Raw genomic sequence first — 10,302 nt, 5'->3', positions numbered from 1 at the left:
CTGCCTACCACTAACTCCTCACCATCTCCAGCTGAAAACAAAACCAAGATGTTCTGGTTCATATCTAGCCACCACAAAAATAACATCTACTCAACTAAGAAGCATCTAACATCTTTCTGTTTCAAAACATCTAACATCATCTTGCTGTTTCAAAACAGTGTTAATACCTGATTGAGCCTGTGAGTTGAGGGTGTCCAGCTCAATGCCTCCCCTCTCCTGTTGAGTCAAAACCTGCTGCTGAAGGTGTTGAGAGAGGGCTGCTGTGAAGGTGACTCTCTGAATACGGATCCTGTAAACACTATTGTAAATATAAACAAATGCCATGTTTTCATGGCAAACTCAGGGACCAGGTCAAGCAATATACTGGGTGTTTATCATCATCTGCTTTGAGAGCTAACATTAGCTAAAGACAGTGTCTTGCTTGTATGGCAATGCAAGGAATAAAAGCCACACAAAGGCCAACTGCAACTTACTTAATTGTAAGGTTTTTGACAGCATCCCGGGAACGATAGGCAGCCTCTCCGGTGTCAGGTGCTCCAGCCGTCTGCCATGTTGTAACGTTAGGAACTTTATTGATGGCTAGCTAACTAGCTAGGTTAGCAACATACACACACGCGCGCTATGTATACAGCAGCAGGCATTTAGCCAATTTTGTAGCTAGTACTTTTCACAAGCGTCTGCTCGTTGCATGGTAACAACAGTCTGCCTGCCTGGTTGGGTTTCTGGCGGGCAATCCAACTATTTATTGGTTCACTACCGCCACCTACCGTGGGATACATTCCAGAGCAGCTGAATAAACCCCCCCACTGATAACAGGTAAGATAATATCAGTACAATAATATTCCCTTGCTGTAAAAAGTTTAAGAACCCCTGATGTAATTAATTAAGACAAAAATCTGTCTGACACAAATAATTGCAATTTAAAAAGCTTTATTGGAAATGCACGTTTCAAACAGCACAATTCAAGAACAGATAAGTACAGATAAGTGTAGCTACATCAGATACATGCTATTTTAGTTTAAATGTGATACAGTCCTCCAGTCCCAGTTCATTTGCACTCTTTTGACATGCTTCAGACCAGATGCATGCTCCACTTCAGTGTACAATGGTTCTGAATTTGCATATCAATGTGTTTGAAGCTTTTACGTTCTGCATCTCTCATCTGAAGTCATATCCTCCAGGGTCTAAACAGGTGTAGATTTCCATCTCTGTGTGGGAGACCAGATATTGCAAGGAGACCAGTAAGGGGCCCTCTTCTCTTCCCTTTGGCCATAGGAGACCTAAGACCCCAATACAAGTGACACTGCCCTAAGGTTGGTGCTGTCCTTTAAATGAGACCGTGGAGACAGAGGTCTTATCTCTCTGTGGTTACTAAAGATGTCATGGCACTTATGGCATGAGTAGAGGTGTTGACCCTGCTTCTCCTGGCTATATTTCCAAGCCTAAACATGTAAATCCAACTCATTATCATAGGCTGTATGGGGATCAATATCATTTTATTTTTGTTAATAATGCTGCATGTCTCAAAATATAAGAATGAGACCAATATAAGTATTTTGCTAATCATAGTTCCTGTCTCTGAAATTACATTTGTGTGTGTTGTAGGAGTAACCAATACTCAAAATCTGTGTGTGTGTGTGTGTGTGTGTGTGGTAGAAGTAATAGTTGGCCATTATTTCTTTGAACATCTCAGTTTGGGCAGCAGCCACTGAAGAAACCTGTCAATCAAAAACCACAGGAGAATAAATAGTATTATAAACTGGGTTGTTCGAACCTTGAATGCTGATTGGCTGAAAGACGTGGTATATTTTAGCAAAAAGGCATGAGGGGGTGTGGTATATGGCCAATATACCACAGCTAAGGGCTGTTCTTAAGCACAACACAACACGGAGTGCCTGGATACAGCCCTTAGCCGTGGTATATTGGCCATATACCACAAACCCCAAAGGTTTCTTATTGCTATTATGAACTGGTTAACAACGTAATTAGAGCAGTAAAATTAAATGCTTTGTCATACCTGTGGTACACGGTCTGATATACCACGGCTGTCAGCCAATCAGCATTCAGTGCTCGAACCACCCAGTTTATAACAGACCGTATACCACGAGTATGACAAAACATTTATTTTTACTGCTCTTATTACGTTGGTAAGCAGTTAATAATATCAATAAGGCACCTCAGGGTTTGTGGTATATGGCCAATATACCAGGCACTCCGTGTTGTGCGTAAGAACAGCCCTTAGCCGTGATATATTGGCCATATACCACACCTCCTCGTGCCTTATTGCTTAAGTTTGCACTTACACATCAGATAGCTGCTCTTTCTCTGCTACCTCATTCTATTTCTCTAATTCTCTAGTCTAGTATTCCCTGGTCATGTTCCACTTCTCCCTCCTCTATTTCCTCACCTCTTCCTCAGACTCTTCTTTTCCTTTTTCTTGTCCTCCTCCTTACTTTCTCCAACATTTCCCATCTGTTGCAAATTACTGGCCTCTTGCTTCACTACTTTTTTGGCCTTGCCCTTCCTTTTCTTATTGACCTTCCCTTCCTGAATATTTTGGACAAGGAGATAAAGTAATGTAAGCTTATGGGTTTTCTCTTCTCTTGAGCTATACTATGCTATAGAAGGACTTACGGCCAATATTCCCTTCTTGTATTTCCCCTCGCCTGTGGGGCCACTCCAGCCATTTCCTGGAGCAGCTACCTGCCGGTCTCGCTCAGGTTGGTGATGGGAGCCAGGCGAGGGCTGTGGCGGTATGGGAAGTTCTCAGTTCGGGGCAGAGCGATAATGACAGGGTTGAGAGGAGTCAGAGGCCTTGGGACATTTACTGGATAGGGAGAGCCTACAGCAGAGGGCAGGGCCCGTAGGGCTTCAGCCAGGGTCCGTTGTGCTGAGTTCACAAGAGGAGAGAGGCCATTCTTGACAGATACAGGACCTGAAACCTTCCCTGGACTCTGTAGGACCAGAAAGTAAAGTAACATATAGGAAAGTGCTATCTTCAACACAATCTGTAGAAATACTTTCTAACTACTCTATACACATTGCAGATACATGACTACACTCAATAAGTAATTGTCTGCATCATTTCCAATCCCCCATGTATATATATTTAAAAAAATCATATGCAGAACTTACCAGGAAGTCTGACTCATCGAAGGAGTGGAGAGACAGATCATCATCCTCGTCCATATCCCTCACGTCAAGCTTTGTCACCTTTCCATTCTCAACTTTCAGCGGTGGTGTCCTCCTTTCATGATCCTCATCATCACACTGTGTATCAGAGTCAACTAGTCAAAGACCATCCTCCTCACAGTGATGTCACTCAACAAAGACATGGACGGTAAGGTACAACTCTTACCTCCGATTCACAGTCAGTGAAGGAGTAGATCGAAAAGTCATCCGAACTGGAGGATGAGATCACGTCATCATTTTTTCTCTCTATCAGCCGAGTCACCCTTCCAGACTGAGTAGACAGAGAAAGGCATGTACTCATGGCAACCATAGAATACACTGGCATTGACCCTCAAGGAAATGTAGAATACGTAGGCAATCCAACATGGTTGTACAAGTAGTGAGCAATACATGGGTAACTGAAAATGCAATAAATGCAACTCCCATAACATTAGGGATGGGGCTAAAGACCTTCCATAGTATAGGATTCTTTAGCATCTCAAATGGATGATTGTCAATTCAACCAAGCCAACCAAAATGGCCATATGAATCAACAGATTGATCTATCTGTTGTGTCTCTATGGGAACAGCAGAGATGTCTGACCTGGCTGAGAGGCTCTGGATTGACGCTCCATCCATCCCCAGATGTTTGGTCCCGCCCATAGCTCACAATGATTGGCTGTTAACAGTAAAGAATGAATTCAACACTGCTTTGCTCATTTTGGCCTTGAATTGTGTATCAATAAATGATATAAGTACTGTTATGTGGTTGAATTTGAATGTGACTTACAGGCCTTTTGTGGATCTGAGGGGTCTGCACTGAAGTAGACTGTCAAGACAGCATTCAATGAGGTTAGATAGGGATATCTGCATTTGCTTTAATTCTGATAACTGCAGTTTGTACATGCAGAATGCATAACTAATGAGTATGTGTTTTCGTTTCAGGTCAGATATGACTTACAGGCTTTGGCCTTCTGTGCACCTTGCCGGTTGGCCACAACACGGAATCAGGGGTGATCACCCTCACTGGTTTCAACTGTCAACACAACACTCAATTTAAAATGTGATAATATAACAAAAACAGGACAAAACAAACAAATATTTGATATTTACCACATAAGGGCGGCGTCTTAAAGGTCTTTTTATTCTCTCATCATTATGATCCATCTTTCTTTCTGAGGGAAACATTTCCATCAATTAATTGACACAAAACACATCCTGACTCACACACAAAGATGGCATCCCAAATGGCACCCTATTCCCTATATATGTATATTTATGTAGGGAACGAGGTGCCCCAAAAGACCAAAGATTACCTGCAACAAGCTGAGTGAAGAAAACTATTGTACAGATTAAATCAAATCTGAACACAGTTTATGTAGTGAATGAATGCATGGTTACGTCATTTTAGTTCACAGCTTTATGACTGCGCATAAAACGTCACAAGAAAAAGGCCTGTTTGGAGCCGGACTGGTGGTATCATCTTCTCACTGGTTGTAGCTCAATAACGAACGTGATGTGCTTAACCAGTTATACTTTTGATACCAGTTAGTATTGAACGCTCTCACCTTCTTCATGAAACTGACCTCAAGCAGAGGTCGACCCTCGCTTTTAATTCTCACCTTTTCCGTGTACCCCAGAGAATGAAAATGGTTCTTCAACCAAAAAAATCCACAACATTTTCGACAGCGTTGGCCATTCTACCATTCTGGAGGAAATAAATGCACACTCGCGCTGGTAACGCTAGCTAGCTAGCTACTGGAGTTGGTGTAATTTATTTAAATGTGCCTTGCTAACTACAAACAAAAATAAAGTTCTAAAACCAAGAAAACTATTTGTAATATACCTCCTCGCTCTCCTGTAATTTGAAAAAACGAATTTGAATTGAATAATATAAAAAAATGCTCAACTATCATTCTTCACTTTTAATCTATATCCAACGTCACTAAATTTCTCACCACATAGAACCCCCATAATGCTCTGTGGCACAATCCCAATACAACACACTAGGGCTGCATTCCAAACACTTAAAATACCAACCTTCTCCCCTCAGCCCTCAAATAAAGTGGACACTTCTGATTTTAAAAAACAACAACAGTTTTTCACCTTAATTTAACCAGGTAAGCTAGTTGAGAACAAGTTCTCATTTAAAACTGTGACCTGGGGCCTGTTGCACAAAACTAGGATAAGGGATTAAGCCAGGATATCTTGGTGATCCTGGCTCAATTGATCCGTAATCCGGTTGCACTAAAGATGGATAGGGGGCAGGAGGATATGTTATGGTATAAATTACCATGGAGATTTATTCTGTGGAGCTAGCCTGCTCCAGACCAGGCTAAATTCCAGGATCTATTTAATCTCATCCCTAATGTCAGTCAGCAGTCACCACAAATGGAAACCAATAGTTATTTCACTGCTCACTATACATTGTTATCACATATAACTAGACCCACTGTTATTATTTAAACGTTTGTGATCATTAATTTCAATGATTTTGGATAAAAATGATTTTTAGATGATGTTGCTATCATTAGATAATTTACAGTTTCCCATAGACTATAAGGCTATATATAAAATGATAGAATATTAGGGCCACAGAGGGGAAAAAAACAAGTCATAATATTGTAACCAGTTGTTTTAAAGGAGGACAGTTGTTAAAATGACAGATGTGGGGCATTTTGTGAAATTGTACTTCAGTATGGTTTCATAAACAAAGACATGCTGATGTGCCAGAATATTAAGTATCACATTGTCATAAGTATCAAAACTGTAAAAACAATATGTAGCTTTTCTGCAGAAAGAACCAGCCTCATAAATGTATGACTTTATCCTTTTTCTTCAGTGTGGCCCTAGTACTCTGTCATATAAACAAATACACATTCCATATGAATATAAAAACACAATGTGTAACATTATGTTCCTTTATTGAATAAGGACAAAACAAAGCAGGTAAACCATCAGCTCCTTTCGAAACTGAAGTCACAGTGACTCTACAAGATGGAAAGCACAGAATCCAAGCATATTATACAAAATGATACATACACATTCAAAGGTCTGTATATAACACACCCTGCATGTCTGCACATTAAAATAAATGCAGGACAAATCCATACACATCAACTGAACAGACAAATGAATGGATGCAGTAGCCTCCCTGCAGCCTTGTATTACACACAGTATACCGCACAAACATCATAAGAGGCCAAATTCGTCAAAAAACGAACCCAAAAAAAACCAAATTCCTCTGCCACCGCAGGACATATTTAACCAAAATTGAAAGCACACATACTAACTAAAATAATTCAACACATATTGGTCCCTCAGCAGCCGACCACTGTCGTCATCAGGGAAGATTGCCGGATTGTCCCAGTCCATGGCTGGTGGCACTCTGGGGGCCCTCTCTCCTCAGGCAGGCCACATTGTGGAGGACAGCACAAGCCACAGTAATATCACATGCCCTAACAGGGCTGACCCTTAATTTGTGAAGGCAGTGAAAGCGTGCCTTCAGGAGGCCAAAGGTCATTTCAACTCTGGCCCTGGTCCTGGCATGGGCATGGTTGTAGGCCTGCTGTGCTTCCTGGGGGTCTGTGAAAGGTGTCAGGAGAAAAGGCTGGCAGCCATACCCCCTGTCTCCCAGCAACACACCAGAGAATTCACCTGTCAACACAAAATCTCATCATTACTACCTCATAAACACAGTGATATTCTTGACACAGCCATGATGGTTATAAATAGGGGTTGTGTGGCTTACCTTGTGATAGGCACTGATAGATTTCAGAGGCCCGAAAGATTCTGGAGTCATGGACTGAGCCAGGCCATTTTGCCACAACATTGCTGATCACACAGTCAGCATTGCAGACCATCTGAAATCATAAGATGAGGAATATTACACCAATCAATGCACATCACTGGCAATGCAGAGTGTTCGTCAATGGACAATATCAAAAAGTTATGTTCACCTGAACATTAATGCTGTGAAAGGATTTCCTATTCACAAAATCGGCCTCATGGGCACCTGAGGGGGCTTTTATCCTTATGTGTGTGCAGTCCACTGCACCAATGACATTGGGGAAACCTGTCACACAAAGTAATGAGTATCCTACTATGTGTTAACAGTTGTCCTGTAATTTGTAGATCCTCTTACCTGCAATCCTATAGAACTCCTCTTTGATGTCACAGAGTCTTCTGTGGCCAGGGAAGGAGATGAAGACATCTGCTAATGCTTTGATAGCCAGACACACACTCCTTATTGTGCGGCAAATTGTGGCCTTGTTCAGCTGTTCTGCATCCCCCACTGAGTACAGGAAGGCTCCACTAGCAAAAAAGCGCAAGGCCACACAAACCATTTGCTCCACACTCAGTGCATGGCTCCGTGCAGTGCGGTGCTTAATCCTGGGACCCAGTAGTCTGCATAGATACCTGATGCCATCTGCAGAAAACCTGTATCTTTCATATAGATGGTCATCAGGGAAGGCCAGTGGGTCCAACCGGTCCCTGAAGACCCTTTCTCGCCTGAAGGCTCTCCTCAGCACAAGTGCTTCTTCATCCACCACATCTCGCACGAATGGGCATGCCATTGTCAGAGCAGAAAGGAACACACAATTTTGGGCCTTCATATAGGCTAGTGGCCACACCTGGTGCTGGGGGGGTGGGCAAAAGAGGGCGATGCCTTATAACGATGACTTGGTTGTACTGATTGCTGGGAAAATAAAAAAAACCTTAGAAAGATGCCACCGTCCTGTGTGCTCACAATAAGAGCTCATACGTCATGGCTCACTTGACTTTACGAGAATATACCTAATTTTTATTTTGAGCTGTGTCATCTTCTTGGAGCTGGGGGAGGAAAGAAAAATAATGATTAATACATTTGTGTTACAGTTAGCATACAGTGTACATTGAAGGCATATCTCACCTCCCTCTCAAGTTTTTTTATTTCAAGGTCCAGTTTCCTAATTGTCCTCTTTTTTATTTCGGACTCCAGTGCAAGATTTTCCATCTTTTTCTTCTTGTACTGAATGTCTATGTCTGCCAGTTCTATTTGGCGCCGGAGGTGGTTGCCATACAACTTTCTGATAGCTTGTGAGCTCTGTGAACACAATACAATTAGCGCAGCTGGAATTTGGCAGGATGTGGTGTCCTTTTATTAATACGCACTATGTTGCCAGGCTGGTTTTCCCACTGTATAGCATCTGGGTCCTGTAAAAGAAATTAGATTTTTTGATTTTGATGAGGACTCCTCACCATTGTAGAGTAAATAGTACTTTCACAGTCTTAACATGATACCTCATGCCTTCTGGAATCCAGAGAGATGGTCTCCTCCTCATCATCGTCTCCATCATGTGCTGTTGCTGCTGCACTGGGGCCTTCACCCTATCACATTTAATCGGATTCATATTGAAGCTAGTAGACAAGACATGCCAGGCCTACAGTATGCCTTTGATGGAGTACTCACTGGATCAGCATCGTCTGGTGCTTGTGCTGGTGGCTCTAACAGGAACACAGTGCTGCCAGACACTGCAAGGCAATAGGTAAACCAAAGTCAGACAGTCCAAATTGATTCAATATGAATGTGGTTGTATCCCATGTAGAGATGGAAGGACATACCTTGAATGAAGCGGGTGGCATCTTGGGAGGAACCTATGCTCGTCTCTTTCCCCCCAGGGATCCCCTCTAAGACGGGCCTGCCTTTATTTAGCTCCAAGGCCATGTCCTCTGCTGGGGTAAGGTCAGCCTTTGGTGACCCACCACCCGTGCCTTGTCTGTGGGTATTCTTTTTCACTGCTAAAACAGTACAGACAATGTGTGAGCAGGCACCTTCTGGGTACAATATATGCTTGTGCTTTGTTAAATATTAGTCAGGGACCATACCATTCTGCAGAATGTTCTTGTATTTGATTTTGACCTGCTGCCATGTCCGTTTTGGCCCGTTCATGTTTAATCTACACACACACACACACACACACACACACATTTAATGGAGTCACACTGCAAAAAATTACTTGGTATTTTTGTCTTGTTTTCAGTAAAAATATCAAAAAATGTATCATAGCTTTATACAGTGTGATGGAGTTACTTTACACAATTTCACTCATATCTGCAGTGCATTTCAATTAAAAATTTAACAGTTTCATAATTACAGTACAACTGCATTTTTGGAGATGTGAATTAAATATTTGAATTGTAATTGTGATGTTTCAGCGGAGCGGTGAGTGTGTAATTGTGCACTACTTACGCATTCAGGCGGTCTGCAATACTTTGCCACGCTTTTTCTCTTTGCTTTATCACTGTGGCGGTGTTGCCTTTCTTCTTAATTATATCTTTTACCTCCTCGTATGCCTCCATGAGGATTTGTGCTTCCGACGGGGAAAAGTACGCGGCTCTAGTTGCCATGGTAAATCAGTTAATCTGTGATCTGTGGCGGGGTCTATTTGAGTGAGCCGTGAGCGCGCACCTATCCAGGATTGGTTTCACCTGGCTTAATGAATCCGTGTCTGCTCATCCTGGCTTGGTCTTTGTGCAACCAATTAAGCCTGGACGCACATGTTTTGGCTTCATTGAGCTCAGCTGAGTCATTTATCCCGGATGTCTTAATTCTACTTTTGTGCAACAGGCCCCTGGCCAAGATAAAGCAAAGCAGTGCGACACAAACAACAACACAGAGTTACACATGGATTTAAAAAATATATATATTTCACCTTTATTTAACCAGGTAGGCAAGTTGAAAACAAGTTCTCATTTACAATTGCGACCTGGCCAAGATAAAGCAAAGCAGTTCGACACATACAACAACACAGAGTTACGCATGGAGTAAAACAAACATACAGTCAATAATACAGTAGAAAAATAAGTCTATATACAATGTGAGCAAATGAGGTGAGATAAGGGAGGTAAAGGCAAAAAAAAGGCCATGGTGGCAAAGTAAATACAATATAGCAAGTAAAACACTGGAATGGTAGATTTGCAGTGGAAGAATGTGCAAAGTAGAGATAGAAATAATGGGGTGCAAAGGAGCTAAATAAATAAATAAATACAGTAGGGGGAGAGGTAGTTGTTTGGGCTAAATTATAGATGGGCTATGTACAGGTGCAGTAATCTGTGAGCTGCTCTGACAGCTGGTGCTTAAAGCTAGTG

The 10,302-nt window shown here is 42.0% G+C and overlaps 2 protein-coding genes across 4 annotated transcripts; both read right to left on the bottom strand.

Annotated features, from left to right (window-relative positions):
• Positions 1-920: 920 nt before the first annotated feature.
• On the bottom strand, positions 921-5,145 carry LOC139544609 (uncharacterized). Its single transcript, XM_071351937.1, has 8 exons — positions 5,113-5,145; positions 4,794-4,871; positions 4,133-4,207; positions 3,962-4,000; positions 3,776-3,850; positions 3,359-3,463; positions 3,136-3,270; positions 921-2,954 (listed from the first exon to the last, which is right to left on the bottom strand). The coding sequence occupies exons 1-8, from the start codon at positions 5,143-5,145 to the stop codon at positions 2,700-2,702; spliced, it is 795 nt and encodes a 264-aa protein (XP_071208038.1). The 3' UTR covers positions 921-2,699.
• A 912-nt stretch (positions 5,146-6,057) lies between these two features.
• Positions 6,058-9,774, bottom strand: LOC139543491 (putative nuclease HARBI1). Of its 3 annotated transcripts, none has more exons than XM_071349599.1 (9): positions 9,404-9,772; positions 9,040-9,110; positions 8,776-8,952; positions 8,624-8,685; positions 8,455-8,541; positions 7,316-7,590; positions 7,131-7,246; positions 6,923-7,034; positions 6,058-6,828 (listed from the first exon to the last, which is right to left on the bottom strand). In XM_071349599.1, exons 4-9 carry the CDS (start codon positions 8,632-8,634, stop codon positions 6,515-6,517), a joined length of 915 nt encoding a protein of 304 aa, XP_071205700.1. In that variant the 5' UTR covers positions 8,635-8,685; positions 8,776-8,952; positions 9,040-9,110; positions 9,404-9,772; the 3' UTR covers positions 6,058-6,514. The 3 variants fall into 3 exon arrangements, 2 of the variants coding, with proteins under 2 accessions (XP_071205700.1, XP_071205701.1); XM_071349600.1 differs by lacking the exons at positions 6,058-6,828; positions 6,923-7,034; positions 7,131-7,246; positions 7,316-7,590 and adding exons at positions 7,597-7,870; positions 7,969-8,004; positions 8,084-8,257; positions 8,326-8,367; XR_011668725.1 differs by lacking the exon at positions 7,131-7,246 and having other exon boundaries at positions 9,404-9,774.
• Between the last annotated feature and the right edge of the window lie 528 nt (positions 9,775-10,302).

The sequence above is a fragment of the Salvelinus alpinus genome, chromosome 18 (genome assembly GCF_045679555.1).
Source record: "Salvelinus alpinus chromosome 18, SLU_Salpinus.1, whole genome shotgun sequence".
NCBI classification, from domain to species: domain Eukaryota; kingdom Metazoa; phylum Chordata; class Actinopteri; order Salmoniformes; family Salmonidae; genus Salvelinus; species Salvelinus alpinus.
This window is presented reverse-complemented; position numbering and strand designations above follow the sequence as displayed.

Coding starts and splice junctions, on each gene's coding strand:
- LOC139544609 (XM_071351937.1), bottom strand. CDS start 5,145: ATGGGGGTTCTATGTGGTGAGAAATTTAGTGAC. Junction 4,208..4,793: donor CTCTGGGGTACACGGAAAAG/GTGAGAATTAAA, acceptor TTGTGTTGACAG/TTGAAACCAGTGAGGGTGAT. Junction 3,464..3,775: donor ATCCAGAGCCTCTCAGCCAG/GTCAGACATCTC, acceptor CTGTCTACTCAG/TCTGGAAGGGTGACTCGGCT.
- LOC139543491 (XM_071349599.1), bottom strand. Junction 7,591..8,454: donor TGGATTCCAGAAGGCATGAG/GTATCATGTTAA, acceptor AGATGGCATCAG/GTATCTATGCAGACTACTGG. Junction 7,247..7,315: donor GGAGTTCTATAGGATTGCAG/GTAAGAGGATCT, acceptor TTTGTGTGACAG/GTTTCCCCAATGTCATTGGT.